General features: G+C 41.2%; 1 protein-coding gene across 4 annotated transcripts in view; it reads left to right on the top strand.

Moving 5' to 3' along the window:
- The first annotated feature begins 6 nt into the window (after nt 1–6).
- Nucleotides 7–23159, top strand: part of UBP1 (upstream binding protein 1) — a 54914-nt gene continuing 31761 nt past the window's right edge. For all 4 annotated transcript variants that reach the window (XM_021677579.1, XM_021677578.1, XM_021677576.1 and 1 more), the window contains exons 1-2: nt 7–397; nt 15197–15348. In XM_021677579.1, the coding sequence (XP_021533254.1) occupies nt 285–397; nt 15197–15348 (265 nt within the window). In that variant the 5' untranslated portion in view covers nt 7–284. The remainder of the gene's footprint in view (nt 398–15196; nt 15349–23159) is intronic.

The raw sequence follows: 23159 nt of genomic DNA, 5'->3' as shown, positions 1-23159 counted from the left end.
GGGGGTGGGCGGCGGCGGCGGCATGAGGCGCGGGGCCGGCGCCCGCGGGAGGGAGGCGCTGCCGGCGGCCCGGCCGCTCCCGCTGCAGCTGCTCGCCGGGCTCGCCGTGCCCTGTTTGCGGGGCCTCGGACGCTCTCGTCCCGGCCGCCGCCCGGGCCGCCTGTGGTGACCATCCGCCGCGCCGCCCGAGGCTTCACCCGCGCCCTCCCCCAGGGCGCGCCCGCGGAGCTCCGGCCCCATCGCCTGCTCGCGGAGGCCGCGCCGGGCGGCGGCGAGGCCGGAAGATGGCCTGGGTGCTCAAGATGGACGAGGTGATCGAGTCCGGGCTGGTGCACGACTTCGACGCCAGCCTCTCGGGCATCGGGCAGGAGCTGGGTGCCGGCGCCTACAGCATGAGGTACCGGGCGCCCCGGGCCGGGCGGGCGGAAGCTTCGGTTTCCTTGAGGAAGGCCTGCACGACCCAGAGCCTCTGCCAGGCGCGGCTGCGCCCAGCGGTGCCCGGGCCTCCCGGCCGCGGGGTCCGGGCCCTGCCGCGTGGCCGTCGGGCCCAGGGAGCCCCGCGGGCGTCTGTCCACCCGGGTGGCGGGCGTGGGAGGTTGGCCCTGCAAGACGCCCCGGGAACTGCCTCTGAAGGCTTCATTTTTGCTGTAAAACTGGCCGGCTGTTAGGATGGCTTGGGTTGGTGGGGGAAGGGGCTTCCTTTCCTTGCAAGTGATTTACAAGCCCCTTGGAGCTGGAATATAGTGTACGAAACGGTAGAACTTGTATTGGGAAAATACTGTCCAAGGCTTTGGTTATCAGTTCCTATTCTGTTTTACATTGTAGTCTTTCCTGGTTGCAAATTTTAATCACTTGCTGTTACACTAGTAATTATATCGTAAGTGAAAGTAGACGCAGGGGAAAAAAGCACCTTAGTGATGTTTTTTGGTTACTTCTAAGTGAAATTTTTCGTTTTGGGGACCACCCTCTTAGGCTCTTTTATTTTGGAGAAGGCTTTAAGATGCAGTGATTGCACAACAAACCAATAGTTTGTTTAGTCTCTGCTGCCTGTACCAGCAGCCATTCATTTTGTTTAATTTTGAAGGTTGAAACACATCAGAGCTTAGTCTCTGGTCTTTATCCTGAAGAATGCTGTGTTGGGGTTTTTTGTTTTGTTTTGTTTTGTTTTTAACTTGTCAGTTTGGTGGTTCTTTATTTTTATTTTTAGCAGTATATTGAAATATGGTGTATGCACTATAAGTTCACCTGATTAAAGTGTACAATTCCGTGCTTTGGCAGCTTTTTGTTAAGGCGAATTGAGATTTTTCTAAATGCGTTCTTTAATGCCTGATGTCTTTGAAGTGCTGTCCAGTCTCCCAGTAGCTTTCATACATCTCACTGCTGCTCTCGGGGAGGACAGAGAGCATAAATGTCCTGAAGAGAGACTTAGGGGTCAGAGCAGGCCTGGAATGGTGGGGGCTGCTCCCTGAAGAAATTCAGCTTTTGTATCTTAAAGGGGAAACTCTGGGCAATAAAGAACTCTCAGAGAGGAGGAGATGTTTCTTAAAAGAGTGTGGAAGTGTGTGGAGGAAACCATACTCTGACGCTGATTGGGTATGTGCTCCTCTCCCTGAACTTGGCACTTGCTCTCCGCAGTTGTGCAACTTGAGGGCTCTGGATAAAGTGACTTATTTTCTAGAACAGCTGTCTCATTTGAAGAAATTGATCTATTGAAAGACATGGGGTCATCCCACACAGTACTAGAGACCATGATTTCCTAGTTAAAACACAGGCCTCAAGTGCCATGCTGCTCCTTGAGACCAGTTAAGGTACATGAAGGGAATTTAGTATTTTCAACTGAAAAGTTGCTTCTCACTTCTCAGTTATGGTAAAATGAAAGTTTGCTGCCAAGAACTTTGCTTATTAGGGTTATTTTGAGGTTTTACTTTTTTCCTAGAGTTTTATTTGTTTTAGTGACTCAGCCAGTTAATGAACTTTTGTCTATGGTTTATTCTGTGAAAAGGAAAAAATATCATGATTTTAACCTTTCCCTGACCTTGTTCTTAAAATAATATCTGACATCTTTATGATTACGGGTCTTTTATAACACTTGCCATGGGGAAACTTTGCATTAAATGTTTTTGGTTCTTTGCTTACATGGTGTGTCATTTAATATAAAATTTCAGATATTTTTGAAGGCAAATACCAGTTTTTAAGGAGTTTACTTAGGTTTTTTTTTTTTCCCCCCATATTTAATTGGGTCCTCAAAACTGAGGAGCTGATGAGAATACTTGCTTGCCTCTTGCAAATTCAAGGCCCTTTATTTGAAATTTAAACTTGGGCAGTTCCAAAATGGACTTGATATGGACTAAGTCTGAAGAAGGCTTTAGGCTATTGGAGGCTTCCTTTGATTGCACTTCCCAGCTTGGACCTGGAGTCCTAAGAAGGCTGGATCTTAGGAGCCTGGTATCTGTCTTCTGTGTGGGCAGGCAGTCTCTTTTCATCTGGCATCAAATGGGACGTAAGGCTATTGATGCTTATCTTTCTCTTTGATTTCTTTCTTAAGTTCAAGAAGTAAACTCAAGGTGCTATATTTGAAATTATTGGAAAAGTGACTTCTTAATGAAATGAAAGCTGCCTACAAAGTAAATTTTTTTGAATTCCAAAGTAAAGTGAAGTATGCTTATTATATTTGCTCTTTGGATGGCTTAAACCATCCATTTTTATTTTTATTTTTTTTTAAAGATTTTATTTCTTTATCTGATAGAGAGCACAAGCAGGGGGAGCCGCAGAGGGAGAGGGAGAAGCTGGCTCTCCACTGAGCAGGGAGCCCTATGTGGGGCTCCATCCCAAGACCTGGGGTCATGATCTGAGCTGAAGGCAGACACTTAACCGACTGAGCCACTCAGGAGCCCCTTAAACTATCCATTTTTAAAGACTTTTTAAGAAAGGGGGGGAAAATGCCTTGTAAGAAAGATGGTTTTTCTCAGTAGTCTGACTTAACTTAAAAATGTGTTTGCATTAGGGCACCTGGCTGGCTGGGTAGAGCATGTGGCTCTTGATCTCAGGGTGGTGAGTTCAAGCCCCATGTTAGGCATGGAGCCTACTCTAAAAAAAAAAAACAACAAAAAACAAAACTATTTGTGTTAAACAATGCAGGTTGATAGTATTGGGTATGTCATGGCAAATTTCTGATACTGCCTTTGCTTCTTCCCCTCCTTTTTTTTCTCTTGACTCTTTAGTTTTCTCTCTCTGTCTCTATCTCCCCTCCCCCCTCCCGCCCCTACCTTCTCCCTCCCCTCTTCTGTGTGTACTGGTATACCACATTTGTATGTGAGGTATGAGCTACTGCAGATTCTGTTTGAAATGAGGCAGGTCATAAATGTTTTTTAGAATCTTAGTTATAATATCAAGATTTTAGAGATGGATGAAGAGACCTTAGAAACTTCTAAACCAATCCTTTTATTTTGAACTGAAGCCCATAGATGTTAACAGTGTTGGTCCAGGTGACCTGTTAGTGGCACTACCATTCCAAATGAGGGCTAACCTACCCCTCACTGAAGGAAGGCTGAAACCCATTGTAACTTGAAATCTGGGTCATTCATGTTTTCTGAAGTAAGGGACAGATAACTAAATGACCTTTAGAAAGTAGCTCATTAAAACGTTCTTAAGAGGGTCTTTTGGGCCACCTGGTAATTTTCTTTCCATCTTACTGTTTACATGAAATTTATAATCTGTAACAACTTAATTTTTAGGACTTAGGAAGTACTGTGACCTCTTTAGATTACACACAAAATATTAAATTATTACTTTACAGAAGGCATTGGTCTTGTTGCCGCATAGACTGGGGAGACACCTCGGGTTGTGAGGCTCTTGACCCATCTTGTCCAAAAGATTTCACCAGAGGCTCTTGATCTCATCAGGAGAAAGACTTCAAGGCCAGACACAACACAGCAGTACAAGCAGGAAAGTTTATTAAAGCAAAGGTATGCTCTCAAAATGTGAATGCTAGTGGGCTCCAGGGAGCGTGGGAGAGTGGTGTCCACTAGGGTTTGGATTTTTATCCACGCCCATTGTGGAGTCCAACGCGGGACTTGAACTCACAACCCTAAGATCAAGACCCTGAGATCAAGACCTGAGCTGAGATCAAGAGTTGGATGCTTAAAAAAAAAAAAAAAAAAGTTGGATGCTTAACCAGTTGAGCCACCCAGGTGCCCCTGGGTTTCTATCTTAACAGTTGTTAACAAGGGGGTGGAATCTTCACTACTTGAGGAAGGGATTTCTTGGAAGTGCAGCTTTTTCTTCCTTATTTGGTCAGGGGTTTCCTGTCATGGCACCTATAGGGCCTCAGGAGATTTTAGGTATGGTAATGTAGTATAATAAAGGAATAATGTGAACCTTGGCCTACTTTGTCAGCCACCTTGGACCTGTCTGGTTTGGTCCAGTTTCTTGTGGTTTTGTTTTTGAGTGCTGCTAGGACAGGCCTCTGACTTCCTCATAGTTGGCAATGACTTCCTGTATGCTGGCCTGCAGGCATCCTATTAGAACCTAACTAACTGCCTACTCTGAAACCATCGTAGTTTTCTGGGAAATGATCGGCTCACTTTGTTCATTTTTGAGGAAGTTTCTGTCACATACCCAGATCTGAATAATCATAGTTTGTTAGTTTTTCTTTCAAGTTAAAGTGATACTTCATGAGAGAAACTGCTCGGTCAGCCTGCAGATCAACATGGTGGCATAAAAGCTTTCCTTGAGACAACCATTGCACTTCGGTGTGCAGCAGAAATATGTTATGCCTACCCAAGAACCAATATATACTAAAATTAATAATTTTTATGCAGTGACCACCACTGCCTTGATTTGGGTACAGTTTGGTGTTACTGCCTTGATTCATGCCAAGGCCCCAGCAGTTCTAATCACCATTGGTTGAGTGCAAATGTCATCAAAGTGAAAAAGGCAAATCATGTTTTAGTATTATTCTGAAAATAGGTTTGACCTTCCTAACCCCCTGAAAGAATCTGTTTCCTCAGCATACCACAAATTACACTTTTGAGAATCTCTGGTTTAATGTGTGCGTACAGTTTAGATACTTAAGATGTTTTCTTCTAAATTAAAGTAAACCCATTATTAAAGCTCAGAGAAGTTAAGTAGCCTGCCACAATGTCATTTAACAAATGGTGGAGCTAGAATTTGAAGCTCCAGAGCTAGGGTATGGCTTCTACTTCTTTCCGTTGCACCCTTTGGCTGCCTACCAATTAATAGAGAGGTCTTCTCAAGGTAGTAGAGCATGATCTTTCTGGATAGGAGGAAAATCAGCCAGGAAGGCTATATTTATTTTTTCTTTGTTTTGTTGTATCTTGCTTTTTTTTTTTCCCCTCCAGGACCTTGCTGAATTTAATAGTTCTTCCCTTTTTAAAGATTTTATTTATTTATTTGACAGAGAGAGAGCACAAACATGGGGAGTGGGAGAGGGAGAAGTAGGTTCCCTGCTGAGTAGGGAGCCAAATGCAGGGCTTGATTCCAGGACCCTGAGATCATGACCCAAGCTGAAAGCAGATGCTTAACTGACTGAGCCACCCAGGCACCCCTGAACTTAATAGTTCTAATAATTTGTAGGATCTCAGACTTTCTAGTTAGACAATATCTTTAAATAATGGTAGATTTATTTCTTCCTATATGATCTTTACATTTCATTTTCTTGCTTTAGTGTGTTGGGTAGGGCTTCACTGCAGTGTTATTTAGAACCACTAGAAACTTGAGTTTTTAGTCTTCTTACTGATTTTAGAGAATGTTCCCAAAGTTTCATAAATAGGTTATCTTTATTCCTAAATGAGATTGGTCTTCAATTTTTTTTCTTCCATTCCTGTTTTTTATTTTTTTTAAACATCAAGGCTGTATCAGTGTCAAGTGAGTTGGATAGCTTGCTCTTTTTATGGGCTAAAAGTTTTATTTATGTATTTGTGTGTATATAGGTATATATACGTACATATATACATGTAAATACCTATATACCTATATATACCTATATAAATACATACCTATATGTACATATATAGGTATATACCTATATAGGTATATATACGTACATATAGGGTCTACGCCTAACATGGGGCTTGAAGTCACAACTTTGCGATCAAGAGTTGCATATTCTGTGGACTGAGCCAGCCAGGTGTCCCTAAACAGTTTTTTATGAAATGAGATTTAACTGTTCAAGATTTTTTGTAAAGCTCACCTGGAATACAGCCTGTATTTGGTGATTTTAACTTTTTATGCACGAGTAGGTGTTTGTACCTGTAATCGATTTAACAGACATAGGAATATTCAGAATTTATGCATGTTAGCCAGTGGTGGTAATTTTAAATTTCATAGAAAATTGCTCTTAAGTTTTCAGATTTTTTTAAAGAAGATCTCTACAATATTTGTGATTATTCCCTTTTAGTTTATGTGCTACTATTGTCTTTTCCTTCTTTTGTGACCTATTTCAGAGGTTTGTATCTTCAGTGCTTCTCAAGAAGCCAAATTTTGGCTTTCTTTTTCTTTTCTGTTGGATTTTCTATTCTACTTTTGTGGTCATTTTTTTCTCATTTTCTTGCTCCTCTTATTTTCCAACTTCATTGGTTGGATGCATTTTCCTCCTTAGTTTTTGGTGTTTGTTTTCTAATAGATGCATTTAAAGCTATATATTCAGCTAAGTCTATCACGGGATTTGAGGGCAACACCTTTTTCTTCATTCAGTTCTATTGTTTTCTTTTTTATTTTCTTTCTTTCTTTTTTTTTTTGATTTTATTTATTTATTTGACAGAGAGACACAGCGAGAGAGGGAACGCAAGCAGGGGGAGTGGGAGAGGGAGAAGCAGGCCTCCCGCCGAGCAGGGAGCCCGATGTGGGGCTCGATCCCAGGACCCTGAGATCATGACCTGAGCCGAAGGCAGACACTTAACGACTGAGCCACCCAGGAGCCCCTATTTTCTTTCTTGTTGTAGTTCTTCATATATCCTGGACGCTAGCCTTTGATCATGCATATATGTCATAAATACCTCACCTCCGTGACTTGCCTTTCCATTCTCTTTTTGGTGGCTTTTGAATGTTCTAGATTTTGATATGGTCACATTGACTAATCTTTTCACTTATAGTTGGTCTTTACTTACTGTGACTTAGAGGGTATAAGATATTCTTATAGTCTTTTCTAAAGATTTATTACTTTATATATCATACCTAAGTATACAGTCTGTCTGGAATAATTTTTTTTCTTTTGGTATGGTATGAAGTAGGCCAATTTCACTTTGCCCTGCTTGAAAAGACCTTTTCTCGAACCTCTTCACAATGCCATTCTGTTCTAAATCAACTGTCCAGAAGTGTGGTGTTCTGTTTCCAGATTCTGTATTCTGTCCTTGTGTTCCTGGGGAATACTCGACTAGATCATGCTTTGTCATTATACTCTTGGATTTGGTTTGTTAATTCTTAATTTGGGACTTTTGCCTCTATATTTATGGCTGAAACGAGCTTTTCATTTTCTTTTTTAGTTCTGTTTATGGCTAGTTTTGACTTCAAAATTAGGCTCATAAAATGAGTCAAAGTCTTTTCTTCTCTTTCTGTTCTGTTGAAGACTTTCTGCAAGAACTATCTTTGAAAGTTTTACCGAACTTGCCTATAAAACCATTCTAGGGCAGGGATTTTCTTTGGGGGAAAAATTTTAACCACAATATCAGTCTCTGTAGGATTATTTTTAAAAGATTTTTATGTCTTGAAGAAAGTTTTTTTTAAGATTTTATTTTTTTAAGTAATCTCTACACCCAACACAGGGCTTGAATATACAGCCCCAAGATCAAGAGTCAGTCCTCCACCAGCTGAGCCAGCCATTGAAGAAAGTTTTGATAAGTTATCTTTCTAGGAAATTGTTCATCTTATCCATAGTTTCAAATGTACTGGCATAAAGTTGGTAGTGATATTTTCGTCTTTTTAGGTTTTTTTAGAAGCCTGCTTTTTAGGTTTTTTTTTTAGAAGCCTGCTTCTCTCTCCCTCACTCCCTCTGCTTGTGTTCCCTCTCTGACTATGTCTCTCTCTGTCAAATAAATAAAATCTTTTAAAAAAAAACAAAAGACTACAAGAAACTCCAATTTCAGGACACTGCTTTTCTCCTGCATTTTGGTCAGCACTGTGGCGCTGCACCCCTTCAGTTCTTTTTTTTTTTTTTTTTTAAGATTTTACTTAGCGTGCATGTGTGTGTATGTGTGAGCACGAGCGGGGGAGAGGGAGGAGCAGACTCCCCTCAGAGCAGGGAGCCCAATGCGGGGCTGAATCCCAGGACCCTGGGATCAAGACCTGAGCTGAAGGCAGACGCTTAACCAACTGAGCCGCCCAGGTGCCCCTGCACCTCCTTAGTTCTTAGCCATCTCCCTTTTCTTACCGGTTCTGAACATCCTTCCACCTTGTCCTCTGGAATCCTCAGTCTGCCATCACATGGATTGAATTGTGTCCCCCCAAAAGGGTATTGGAAGTCCTAACCCTCAGGACCTCAGAATGCGACCTTTTTTGAATAAGGTCTTTATAGGGGTAATCAAGTTAAAATGATATAATGAGGATAGGCACTGGTATCTTTATAAAAAGAGGACATTTGGGCACAGAGAGAAGACTAAGTGAAGACTTACAAGGGGAAGCTGGCCATGTGATTGGAGGGATGCATCCACAAGCCAGGGAGTGCAGAGGACTTCACCAAAAACCAGAAGCTGAAGTAGAGGCCCAGACCAACTCCCCAGCATGCTTATTTCAGACTTCTGGCCTCTATAGAGCTGAGAGATACAAATTTCTGTTGCTTTAAGTTTTTGGTACTTTGTTAGGACAGCCTGAGGAAACTAACACAGGCAACTTTGTATATCTTCACCTTCCTGTTCTTTTGGACTGCTGGCTGTCCTCTCAGTATATACTTTTCCTCTGAAGCCCTAGCAAGTGGTGGTAGTTTATTTCCACAGGCTTCCCACTGCCCAGAAGGTGAGGGAAGGATCCTCCTTACTTCTCACTGCTACTTTTAAGCTATGCTCCCTTTCTCCTTCCTTTTAAGACTCCCCCAACTTTGAATTTCATGTTAACCAAATATCAACCACTCGGTCACCCAATTATTGCAGTCATCTCAGTGATTTCTGGGTCAGTCCTCGTTTTTAAAATTTTAGGTCCTGGTTCAGTATCACTCTCTGACACTACTAAATTCTTGGTGATTTCCGAAGATACCTGCCAGTAGCCTAACGTTTCTGTTCCTTGTATCTTTCTTACAGTGGTATTATCTTCAGCTTCTCAATCCTGTGATCATATGTTAGACCTTGACATTTCCAATCATGTAACCCACGTATAATCTCAAATTCAGGGTTCAGTGTTAACTACCACCTTCTACCCTTTCAGCTCATTCCCTCAGTACCTTCCTCTTGCTGTCATTTGGCCCAACTACAGTCCTTGATCCGACTCTATTTGCCCTTTTTTTTTTTCAGATTTATTTATTTACTTATTTTAGAGAGCACAAGCAGGGGAAGGGGGAGAGGGAGAGAAGCAGACTCCCTGCTGAGTGCGGCTTGATCTCACAACCTTGAGATCATGACCTGAGCTGAAATGGAGTCGGAAGCTGAACCGACTGAGCCACCCAGGCGCCCCATCACCCTCTTGAACACCTTTTTTTTTCTTCAGCCAGTTTTAATTTTCATGGTCAGTCGTTGTATTAGTTCCTTGCATATACCCTTGTTTCTCTTGCCCTCTCTTGCTTTATTTCCCTCCCATCTTTTTTATTTTAGCAAAACTGTCACCCTGATTAAATGTGATTTTTCACTTTAAGTCATCTAAGCAGCTGAATGTGGTCTGGAAAAACATTGAATGGGTCTCAGTTGAAGTTTACAGCCTCAGTGTTCCAGTGCATCCTTTTGCCATTGCCCCTGTGTTGTTCTCATAGTGGCCTCATCCACTGCTCCCCACCCCCAGCACTTGATGACTCCAGGACTCCTCGGACCCTTCCACCACTTCCTCCCCATTCCCGCTTTCCACTGATTGAATCCCTTACTTGGTACTTCCTTCCACAGACTATACTGGCTTAGATGTTTTTCTTGATGTATTTAGGTGGGGATTTCTTCTATTTATCCTGCTATGGTTATTTGGGCTTCTTCAATCAGTGCATTGGTATATTTCATCAGTTCTGGAACTTGCTTAGCCTTTATCTCAGATATTGCCTCCACAATATTTTTCCCTCTTCTGGAACTTCAGTGTAAAATCTCACTTTGTCCGTCCTTTCTCTTTTGCATTTTCCATCATTTCACTCTTTGCTTCCTTCTGAATAACTTATTTTTGCCTATATTTCAGTTTCCTTATTTATTCTACTCTATATTTCTGTCTGAGCTGTGAAAGCTAAGTTCTTAATTTTAGTAGTTTTATTTTCCAGTTCTAGAAGTTCTGTTTGGGGACGCCTGGGTGGCTCAGTCAGGTAAGTGTCTGCCATTGGCTCAGGTCATGATCCCAGGGTCTTGGGATTGAGCCCCATATTGGGCTCCCTGCTCAGCAGAGACCCTCCTTCTCCTTCTCCCTCTGCTGCTCTCCCTGCTTGTGCTCGTTCTCTCTCTCTCTCTGTCAAATAAATAAATGGAATCTTTAAAAAAATTTTTTTTAAAAAAAGAAGTCCTGTTTGTTCCTTTTCAGTTTTGCTGTCCCTTAAAATTTCCTCTTCCTTGCGATCTTTTTGGGCTTGTCTTTTATTTCTTTAAACAGAGTAAGCATAATTTTATAGTGTGAGTCCATTAATTCTAGCATCTGAATTCTTTGGGGGTATCCATCTGTGTCCAATTAGGAAAATAGAAACCATTTAGATGTTTAAATTAGAGAAAGATGTAATAAAGTATTTGCAAAGGTGCTGGAAGGGTTGGGGGGGGGCACTTGTTACCTGGTTGCTCCCGGGCTAGCTGCTGGAGGCATGGCTGCTGGAGCCCGGAAATTTCCTGTAGCTGCAATCTGTGCGGTTTCCTGCCTCTCTGTCTTTTCCCACTCCCTTTTAATTCCCCACCAGTGCTTCCCTTGTACAACTTAGCAAGACTCCAGCTGGCAGCACGTCTTGTATGTGTAGTTTCAGACCTCGAACCCTCTGCAACAGAGGCGGAAAAGAGCTGAATACCAACAGACCGATCTGGAACTGGGTGTATGCCATCTGTTGTTTTTGCTGTTGGTTCTTGCTCCCAGAGTCTTGTTTGTCTTTGTGTGCCTGGTTATTTTTGGGTACTGGCATTTCAAAATTACTTGTAATGATTTGAAGCCTTGAGAAACTTCATTTGCTTGTCAGATCCCTGGGAGCTCTACCTGTCGGGGATATGGGATTACAAAAACAACTGAATACTAGAACTTTCTTCAGGTTTGGCCTAGTAGAAATGATGATCTTAAATTACTGAGACACCTGGTTTTTTCCTTTTAGTAATAATTGATTATTGGTGTTGCAGTTGGTTCATTGGTTCAAGAGGTATTTGAGACCCTTCTTTATGCTAAATGCTGGGGTGAGTCAGTGAAGTGAAACAAATTTGGGGAGATGGTTGTGTACTTCTGGGTGATACAGACTTAAGTCCGGTGTACTGTGGGAATGTGATGAGCTTTGTGGGTAGATAGAGCAGGACAAGGGAAGTTGGGAACATGGATGAGAGGACTGCAGTTGTCCGGCTGTCACTGCGAAGGTGACATTTAAATGAAGTGAACTAGACGGACATTGGCAGAAGAGTGGAGCCAAACCCAGTGCCAGTGCAGATGCCTTGAAAAAGGCAGGGTGGGAGGCTGGTGTGGGGGGCAGGGGGAGTGAGGGCAAGTAGAAGAGGGGAAAGGAGCAGAGTGAGTGGGGCCTTGAAGGGACCCTAGTTGAAAGTGAGCTGAGGGAGCAATTTCAAAGGAATGAAATGATCTGGCTTCTGTTTCAGGAGGATCGCTGACTGCTGTGTTGATTGGAATGCATTTTCTTTTTTTTTTTTTTTAAGATTTTATTTATTTATTTGAGAGAGAATGAGATAGAGCATGAGAGGGGGGAGGGTCAGAGGGAGAAGCAGTCTCCCTGCCGAGCAGGGAGCCCGATGCAGGACTCGATCCCGGGACTCCAGGATCATGACCTGAGCCGAAGGCAGTCGCTTAACCAACTGAGCCACCCAGGTGCCCCTGGAATGCATTTTCTAATGAAGTAAAAAATTAATTGGGATTTCAATAGCAAATGATTTTTTTTTTTTTAAGATTTTATTTTCAAGTAATCTCTACACCCAACTTGGAGCTCAAACTTACAACCCAGAGATCAAGAGTTGCATGCTTTACTGACTGAGCCAGCCAGGCGCCTCTTTTTCTTGTCCTTTAAATGCTTACATATATAGGACATAAGAATATATATATTTTCGTCTACCGTGGAACCATTTTGACTGTTAGAGTTGTTTTTTCATGAAGAGAGTTGTTCTAAGTCTTAAAAGTACCACTTTTTTTATACCAATGTATCTTTTTATTATAAACTTTAAAATGTTTTAATTTTCAACCAGTGGTTTTAGTATTATTTTAGGCCATGCCTTAGAATCTCATTTTATAGCACTTTTCTTCCCCCAAACTCCAGTATAATGCCCAGAATGTCCCCTGGAATTCAAATTTGGTGGTCACCTGAAAAGTTTCTGTAGTTGCCACAAGGTTTTATGTCTGTGCCACTTAGGTGTCCCCTGGGCTGCAGTGCTGAGAAGAGCTCTAGAGGAGGGCTAGGGACCGCCACTGACTGTGTGTTTCTCAGTTATACTTGTATGCTGAGAAGCGTTTTGACGGTTTCCAGGTATAAAGAGCAGAACTAGTGGGTAATTAGTCTCTGAATGATCAGTCTGATGCTTTAATAGAGTTTATGCAGGGAGGAGGGAATGCAATGCAGGCTTTCTCTCCCATCTCATTTATTTCAACATTTTGTTTTAAATTGAATTTAATTGAAATGGGCTAGCCAAATTCTTAGTTAATGGCTTGTAGAAATAAAAAAGGAAAGTAAGCAATTCAGACAAACCCTTGCTATTGGTGTTGATACAGTAGTTATTCTTTGGATATATTTTTAATTTTTTTTTTTAAGATTTGTTTTTTAATAAAGTTTTTTTTTTTTAATTTATTTGACAGACAAAGCGAGAGGAGGAACACAAGTAGGGGGAGTGGGGAGAAGAGGGAGAAGCAGGCTTCCCGTGGAGCAGGGAGCCTGATGTGGGGCTCGATCCCAGGACCTTGGGATCACGACCTGAGCCGAAGGCAGATGCTTAAGGACTGAGCCTCCCAGGCGCCCCTGGATATATTTTTTTAAAAGATGTATTTATTTTAGAGCGAGCGAGCGAGTGAGCAAGCACGGGGGGGGGAGGGGAGGAGGAGCAGAGGGAGAGAGAGGATCTGGAGCAGACTCCCTGCTGAGTAGGGCTCTATCTCACAACCTGAGATCATGACCTGAGCCGAAATCAAGAGTCCATAGCTTAACCAACTGAGCCACCCAGGCACCCCTTATTTGGATATTTTGTTATTATTTTACTTTTTCCTGAGGAATGAACATAGAAACATTATCAAGATACAAATGTACAAGTCAGTGATTTATCTCAGAAACAAATGCCTATAACTCATACATTAATGGTGGGAATGTAAAATGGTGCAGCTGCTTTGGAAAGCCATTTGGCAGTTCCTCAAAAAGTTAAACAGAGTAACCATATAACCTAGCAGTTCTACTCTTAGGTTTATATACAAGGGAATTAAACATATGTCTACATGAAAAACAAGCAACTGTTCATAGCAGTATTATTCATAATAGCTAAAAAATGGAAACAACCCAGATGTCCCAGAGTGGATAAACAACAGTGTGGTCTGTCCATACATAAGGGAATATCATTCATCCCCAAAAAGGAGTGATGAAGTGCTGATACATGCTCAGCAGGGGTGGACCTTGAAAACATACTAAGTAAAAGAAGGCCATGTGATTCTTTTGCATTAAATGTTCAGAATAGGTAAATGCATGGAGACAAAGTAGATCACTGCCAAGACTAGGGGTAGGGTCAGGGGATAGGGCTGGGGAATGACTGCTAACTGGTGTGAGATTTCCTTTTGAGGTGATGAAAATGTTCTGGGATTAGAGAGTTGTGATAACTGCACAACTCTGTTAATAATACCAAAACCCATTGAATTACACACTTTAAAAGGGTGAATTTTTATGGAATGTAAATTATATTCTCAGCTGTTCTTGTAACAAAACAAAATAACACATCTGTGTGTGTTTGGGTTAACCGAGAATATAGACCGTACCCCAAAAGGCCTCCCCCCACCCTCCTCCCTTCCAGTCAATGCCCCAAGTTATTCTTGGGGGGAAAAAACAGCAGCTGTTTCTACTGCTACTGTTCGCTTCTCAGAAGAAGCCATTGTTTTAGACTAAGCATGAAGCTTTATGCGCTCAGCGTTTGCCAGGCCTTGCAGGGCACATTTTGTAGCGTACCATTTTAATCAAATGCTGCTCTGTGATTTTATGGTACCTGTGGACCGACCTTTCAGAACAGGTAGCTATGCACTCTTGACTTGCTCTTTTTTTAAGATTTAAAAAAAAAATTTCAGAGAGTGAGAGAGAGAGCAAGCGAGCATGGCAGGGGGGAGGGTCAGAGGAAGAAGCAGATTTCCCGCTTCTTCCGCAGGGAACCCAGTGGGGAACTCCATCCCAGGACCCTGGGATCATGACCTGAGCCAAAGGCAGACGCCTAACCGACTGAGCCACCCAGGTGCCCAACTTGCTCTTTTTAAAATAGAAATAATATGGAGTTTAAAGAAGTAGCATGTATATTAGATCTCTTGCTTAATCAGTAGCATGGACTTTATTAACTATGAAATACTTTTTATTTTATCTGCCTCATCATAGCTGCTCCCCCCCTTCTCCCCATACCCACAACTAGAGATACGGGTTATTAATACTATCTTTTGGGGAGCCAAATTAACATTAATAGTTTTTATTCTACATTACATTTTTGAGCTTAAATTTTATTTTTATTTATTTTTTAATAAAAATTTCATATTTAAGTAATCGTTACACCCAGCATGGGGCTCAAACTCACAACCCTGAGATCAAGAGTTGCACACTCCACCAACTGAGCTAGCCAGGCACCCCGAGCTTAAATTTTAAAACTGCCTTTACATGTTTTTATATGCTTTTAAATATTTTAAACTCAAGGTCAGTGTTGATTCTTTTGCCTTTCAGCGATGTCTTGGCATTGCCCATTTTTAAGCAGGAAGATTCCAGCCTTCCATTGGACGGTGAGACTAAACACCCACCCTTTCAATATGTGATGTGCGCTGCCACCTCGCCAGCAGTGAAACTGCACGATGAGACTCTCACTTACTTGAACCAAGGTGAGTATGGCTGTGTCATGCTTTGATGTAAGAATTGACACATAGCTAAAGCGTTTTGGCATTACAGCCTAGTTTATGGGTAATAATTTAAAATTAGATTATTTTTCTTAAATTTGACAACTTTAGTTAACAAAAATCGTAGGCATTTACTGTTAGCCAACAAAGTAATAGTTTGTGAAAACTGATTTGCATAAAGAGGGCCCGTGCAATAAGATTTATTACAGGGTTTTTCAGACAAAATCCAAAGGAGGAGCAAGTAGGAAAGGATGTCAGTTATTTTTAGGAACACTGGTTTCAATATGGAACTTGAGACTGAATCAACCTGGGTCTCAGGCCTGAAGCAGGTTTGTGCTGAAAATAGACAAGCTGCACCAAGATGGAGTCTGTGGCTAAAATAGATCGTGTCAGATTTTGTCTACTCGTATCTTGTCCGCATTTTATGAGAATATGCTGTTTTGGTGATATGAAAGTGAGAGCAGGCAGAGTGGAAGATAGAGATGTGGGGGTAGAATTTACTGTTGGAAATTATAAGGGATTTTTTTGAGGTTCTCTTAGCAGTTTGGGCATAGGCCAGTGTGACTAACCAAATTAAACAGAAGTACTTTGTTACACAGCTATGAATTTGTTGGATACATATACCGAAAGCATGTTGCACTCTTATTTTTAAACAAAATCGGAACTTTTATTCTTATAAAAATAGTACATCCTCTCACTGTAGAAAGATTGAGAAATAAGAGGTAAAGCTGGAAATTGACTGTGGTTGCATTTCACCAAGATAACTAGTTTATGTTTTAGGTGTATTTTCTTGTGTGTCTATCTACTTTATTTCAACAAAATTAGAATTAATATTTGTTCATTTAAGAGCATATTGTAATTATTTTTCTGTCATTAAATAAAATCTTTAATTCCTTGAATGTTTGGAAACAGCTATGGATTTTAGACTATTACGATTAGTATTCTGAAATGTGGAAGAATAACTTACTGTAGCTTTTCATTTGATATATAAATGTAGGATCTGTGAGGTTTTACCCCAGTTTATTCTACCATAGCACCTGTACAATACCCTAACTCTGTCGTTAACATTGTTTGGGTAGGCATTCTTTTTTCTTTTTTTTTTTTTTTTTTTTTAAAGATTTTATTTATTTTTTTGACAGAGACGCAGCGAGAGAGGGAACACAAGCAGGGGGAGTGGGAGAGGGAGAAGCAGGCTTCTTGCCGAGCAGAGAGCCCGATGCGGGGCTCGATCCCACGACCCCGGGATCATGACCTGAGCCGAAGGCAGATGCTTAACGACTGAGCCACCCAGGCGCCCCTTGGGTAGGCATTCTGTCGTTTGAGACTTAAGTGTCCTTTTTTTGAGAGAAAGAGAGCAAGCTAGAGAGAACATGAGTGGAGGGGGGAGAGGCAGAGGGAGAGGGAGAAGCAGTCTCCCCGTTGAGCAGGGAGCCCAGTGAAGGACTCCATCCCAGGACCCTGGGATCCTGACCTGAGCCGATGGCAGACGCTTAACCAACTAAGCCACCCAGGCATCCCTTAAGTGTCCTATTTGAAAGTACTTTAAAGGGGCGCCTGGGTGGATCAGTCAGTTAAGCGTCTGCCTTTGGCTCAGGTCATGATCTCAGGGTCCCAGGATTGATCCCCAAGTCAGGCCCCCTGCTCAGCAGAGAGTCTGCTTCTCCCTCTGCTCCTTATCCCGCTTATGCTCTCTCTCAAATAAATAAAGAAGATCTTAAAAAAAAAAAAAAAAAGAAAGTACCTTGAGTTCATATGGCAAGATTTGTTTTAGATGTAAAAATATCAGAAGTAACCGTGTAGGGGCTTGGATACTCACTGTAGCTTTATTTCTAACGACAAGGAAATGACCTGTATTTCTCTTACTTGGGGAATAGTTGAGTAAGTTCTGTTATTTGCATACCATGGGACCAATGAGTGTACACACACACCCCTGTTTAAGGGAATGCATTGGATGTGTCTATCTGTTGGCCTGGGGAAATAGCCGTAATTTATCACTGTTATTATTAAACTGGAAAAAGATATCTCATGTTGATAAAAGTTGCAATCCACCATCTGTAGTAATGATATATTAGATTGACATTCACTGAGTGCTTACTATGTATGAAGCTTTGTACTAAGTATTATACATGTGTTATATAGTTCCCACAATAACTCTAGGAGAAGTTTTATTAATCCATTTTAGGGGTACCTGGCTGGCTCAATTGGTAGAATATGCGACTTTTTTTTTCTTTTATCTTTTTCAGAGATAGAGCGTGAAGTGGGGGAAGAGGGAGAGAAAGAATCCTAAGCAGGCTCCATGTCCAGCACAGAGCCCTACGTGGGGCGCAATCTCACAACCCTGAGATTATGACCTGAGCCAAAATCAAGAGTTGGACTCTTAAGGACTGAGCTACCCAGGCGCCCCTGAGGTCAAACATGTGACTCTTCATCTCAGGGTCATGAGTGCAAGCTTATTTTAAAAAGATCCATTTTCAGATTTATAAAACAAGCTGAGAGCAGTTGATTAACTTGCTCAGTGTGAATTTGGCCAAGCTTAGATTTGAGAAAAAGGAAATCTTAAGTGTATAACTCAGTGAATTTTTATATATATTATTCCCTTGAAACTACTATCTGTGTCCAGTATTTCCAGCACCCCAGCAGGCTCCCTTGTATTCCCCTCCCAGATTTTACTCCAGCTTGACTATAACTAGTATAAGTGCAGGTGATTTATTGCACTTGACTCTGCTCACTGCAGTATTTTTTTTTTTTTTAAGATTTTATTTATTTATTTCACAGAGAGAGCACGAGCATGGTAGGGGGGCAAAGGGAGAGGGACAAGTAGACTCCCCACCAAGCTGGGAGCCCGAGGTAGGGCTTGATCCCAGGACCCCAGGAACATGACCTGAGCCGAAGGGAGACACCCAATGAACTGAGCCACCCAGGGGCTCTTGCTCACTGCAGTATTTTTTTTTTTTTTAAAGATTTTATTTATTTATTTATTTGAGAGAGAGAGAGAAACAGCATGAGAGGGGATGGGGTCAGAGGGAGGAGCAGGCTCCCCCCCCCCCCCCCCCAACCGGGAGCCTGCTGCGGGACTCGGTCCCAGGACTCCGGGATCATGACCTGAGCCGAAGGCAGTCGCTTAACCAACTGAGCCACCCAGGCGCCCTCACTGCAGTATTAATGATGAATCTTTTCGTGGCTGTAGAATATATCTTTTAATTTCTTCATCTTTTAAGAAAAAGGTGGAAAAGTGAACTGCATATGTAGAAATATTTTTTAAAAACATATGAATGGGGTGTCTGGGTGGCTCAGTTGGTTAAGCATCTGACTTCGGCTCAAGTCATGATCCCAGGATCCTGGGATTGAGTCTCGTATCGGGCTCCCTACTCAGCAGGAAGTCTGCTTCTCCCTCTCCTTCTGCCCCTCCTCCCTGCTCGTGTTCTCTCTCGCATGTGTGTGCGTGCGCTCTCTCTCAAATAAATCTTTAAAAAAAAAACCACGAATAATGGAGTGTGTGGGTGGCTCAGTTGGTTAAGTGTTCAACTCTTCATTCTGGTTCTGGTCATAGTCTCAGGGTTGTGAGATCAGGCCATGTGTTGGGCTCCCCACTCAGGGAGGAGTCTGCTTCTCTCCCTGTCCCTCTCCCCCTTCCCTTGCTTGAGCACATGCATGCGCGCGCTCTCTTTCTCTCTCTCTAAAATAAATAAATCTTTAAAAAATACCATTTGAATAACCATTAAGAAAACACATTAGAATAATCATAAAGGGATTATTTTACATATCTTTTAAAAGAATTGTAAAACCTTTAATATAATATATAAGTATCAAATATACATATTACAACGTGTATAGTTCTTTCACAGACTTGTCTCGTAGCATTTATCACTTTGACAAAAGGTTCTGGACCCATGGTTTTTCATGAATCCCCTAAGATTGTTTTCAATTTTTTATAAATGTGTATGTTTCTAAGGAGAGGATCCATAGCTCTTCCCAGAGCCAGGCAAGGTTTGGCTTGGGGAGAGGTGTGGCTGTGTCTTTCACCCCATCTCTTAAGCTGCGGAAGCAAACAGAGTTCTAGGCTCAGCAAAGTACCTTTAGATGATGGGGCTCTCTTTTCAAAGGAAATGTTCTCAGTAGTGCATGTGCAGTGTTGATACTTTTTTATAGAAACCTTTCCTGCAATATATAGTATAAAGAGAATCAGGGTTAGGTATGGAAAATAATAATGAGACTCGATTAATTTTATCTGGAATCCAGTAAAACCCCGTGAATATTTTTTCAGCTGGAGTGACATTGTTATGGAAATTCTTGTGAAGTCTGCCTTGGTGACACCATTTTAGTATTGATGGTTTGACTAAGTATTGACATAATTTACTGCTTATGTTTTTAGGAATCAGATTGGCACTCACTTTTAAGGCTCATGAATCCATTTTCTTGCATTCAGATGAATTCTTCAGTTCCACCAAGGAAAATGACTTAACATGGCAATGTTGCATTATCAAAAAAGGACGTAAAAATTCTGTAAGAAGGGATTAGACAGGGTACTTGAAGGTGTCATTGTTAGCACAAGTTTATTCTTTTTTAACTCACATGTGAATTTATCTGCATTCATTCTAGTACACGAGAGGAAAATTGGAAATAATGGTGATGATTAATGAAAGCACAGTTCTCTCCATGTTATGATTTTATGAAAACTTCGGAGGGAGTAATTACTCCTACAGTTATCTATTTGGATTATGGACCATGCCATACTTTTTACAGATAAAGATTTAAGAGTTTTCTGATTCCAAATCTAGTTTTCTTAACTACCAAGTCTCTTTACTGGAATAGTTCCAGTGTTTTCTAAGTTTTTAGTTAATTGGCAACATTTAAAATTTAACAGTTTAAGTAGATGATTTATATATGTACTACAAAATTCGCAAGGTATGAAAGGGTATACAATAAAAAGTCTTCTTTCCCTATCTCCCAGTTATTGAGTTCTGCTTGCCTCAGGCAGCCACTGAATTAGAACCATTTTAAAATACCTAAGAAGATTCTAATCGTGTTTTAGGACAGTCTTTGTATGACAAAAATTTATACCATTAATATTTTATTGAATTTATTCCAGTAAACTTACTTGTACATGTGATGGGTGAGTTGTGTGCTTAAGCGTGGTTGTGGTGAATGTGATGGTCTTGTCACTAAAGGATGAAATGTAAAAAAGAACTTAAACCTAGCATCTCTGTAGTAAGGCCTGGTAGATGCTGTCATACATGGTTGCCCATGAAACAGCACTGCTAGTATATAAACACTTCCATTGCCTGTTAGATGTCCTTAAGCACATTCTTCACATACCTTTTGGTTTCTTTTAAATGTTTCACCTAGTTACAGTGAGCAGTGATTTAAAAGTATCTTGTGTCTTTTTCTGCATGTGGTGAGGTGGGAGGTGGAGAAGGGCCATGGTGAGTCTGCAGTCTCTGGAACGGGGCTGCCTGTGTGTGGATCCCATTCCATCACTTGCTAGCCTAGGCAAGTTCCTTAATTTAATACTCTCCACATAAGGTAGTTGACAGAGGGAGAGGGAGAAGCAGACTGACTCCTCGATGAGCAGGGCGTCCAAGATGGGGCTCGATCCGAGGACCCTGAGATCACGACCTGAGCCGAAGTCAGATGCTCAACTAACTGAGCCACCCAGGTGCCCCTAAAGATTTTATTTTTAAGCAATCTTTACACCCAGCATGGGGCTTGAACTCAAAACCGCAAGATCAAGAGTCGCATGGTCCACTGATTGAGCCAGCCAGGTGCCCCTAGAGAAACCATTTGAAGAATAACAAGTATTATGGAGCCTTTAAAAAAAAAGATTGATTTTAGAAGAATAAAAGTCTGCAGTGCTTTAATATAGGAGCAACAGATCCTGAGATGTATTTGTGGAAACAGACTGAACTTTATATTGAGCACAGAAGTATCCTTGTTAGGTTGACTAGGAAAAATGATACAAAGGAAGACAGGAACATGGAGGTTTTGTCCTTTATTTGATTTTTTTAATCCTGAGAATTTTGAGATTTTGAGGATCATAAGATAATCCTGGTGGGACAAGTTTTCTCTCTGTTCTGGGCAGGTTGCTATGCACCTCTTTCACTTTCCATCTCACTGGCTGCTTTTCTTTGGGTTACTATCTATCCCAGGGAAGTGTCTTGACCCTCTGCTCTTTTTCTACACTCACTCCTCGGATGATCTTGTATTTAAGTGGCTTTACCTAACAGCTGTAACCCTGAAAAGTCCTCTGTTAATATCTCCAATCAGGATTTCTTCCTCTTAGGTCCAGATTTGTAAATCAACCTCATTATCAATTTGGATGGCCAGTAGTTATCTCAGACTTAATGAGTTCAATTGCACTTTTGATTTTCTCCCCCAAATCTACTCCTGGTGGTCTTCCTCATGTTCAGGACCTTCCAAAAATTTGGAATCATCCTCAACTCTTTTTTTTTTTTTCTCTTACACTGGACATCTAATACACCAGCAAATGCGTAGGCTCTCCCTTCAAAATAATCTCTGGAGTGGCAGTTTCTTACCATCTCCACTCCTGCTGTCCGTATTTGAGCGACTGTTTCAGACTGAGGGATTTATGCTAACCTGATAAGTGAAAATTGATTTCAGTGTGATTTTAATTTGCATATCTCTGGTGGAGATTGGATGTCTTTTAATATATTTAAGAACTGTTGGCATTTCCTTCTTTTGTGAACCACTTGTTCATGTCATTTGCTCATTTTTTTTTTATAGGGATGTTGGGCATTTGTGATTTTGTAAAGTTGTTTGTATTAGGGAGCATAACCCTTTGTGTCTAATGTGAGTTGCAGATACTGCCTGTCTTGCATTTTTCCTGTTTGTAATGATTAGTCAGAATCCCTGAGTCAAAGAACACAGTGTTTAACTTAACAGGGGTAGCCAGGTTGGTTTTCAGAAAGACTTTTATCAGTTCATATTCCTCCCACATTTTATGTGCTTATTTCTCCCCTCTCCTCATCCATGTGGTTTTTAATTAAACATTTTTTGTTGATCTGATAGTTAGCCACAGACATTTTAATTTTTATTGCCTAAATTTTTGTGAGGTTGAGTGTAATTTTAAGTGTATGATATAGTTTTAAAAAATGCCTATTTTATGTGCTTTATTTTGAAATTTCTTATTTTCTGAGCTTAGATCCTTTGTTAAGTATGTTGCAAATTTAACTTTTTAAAAATGTCTTTTGCCATAGTATTAGTGGTATCTCTCTCAATTCATTGAATGACTTAAGGACTCTTCCTTAGTAACATACTCTATATAATGGTTTTCTTTCACCAGCTTTGGAGTGATTTGGTTGTGTTACGTGACCGTATGATCTAGTACCCTTTGTATATTTTTATACAGGGTAAGCCCCATTGGAGTGTGGACTAGACCATAAAGATCCCCAACTTCATATAGTACTAGAAGAACTCCTTAATTACTGTTGATTTTCTCCATATCAAAGTATACTGTCTTTATTAATGACAGATAATCCAGAAATCATTTTTGTGGGTTTGGAGTACATTCTTAACTTTTGGCAGCAGCTTATTTTCCTAATTATAAAGTTGGTGTGTGAATATCTGTTTGTGTTTTCTTATGGACACTAACTGAGCAGTGAGAGAATGTGAGTTGGGTTCACTGGTCACAAGGAAGAAGGCTCTAGCATTAAAATTTGGTCTGGGCTCACACAAAATGCAGTACACAAATGTTCATAGTATCATTACTCATAATAGCCATGAAGGAGAAACAACCCAGATGTCCATCAGCTGATGAGTGGATGAACAAAATGTGGTAT

The sequence above is a fragment of the Neomonachus schauinslandi genome, chromosome 1 (assembly GCF_002201575.2).
Source record: "Neomonachus schauinslandi chromosome 1, ASM220157v2, whole genome shotgun sequence".
Classification (NCBI taxonomy): Eukaryota; Metazoa; Chordata; class Mammalia; order Carnivora; family Phocidae; genus Neomonachus; species Neomonachus schauinslandi.
Note: the sequence above shows the minus strand (reverse complement) of the source record. Positions and strands in the feature narration are given on the sequence as shown.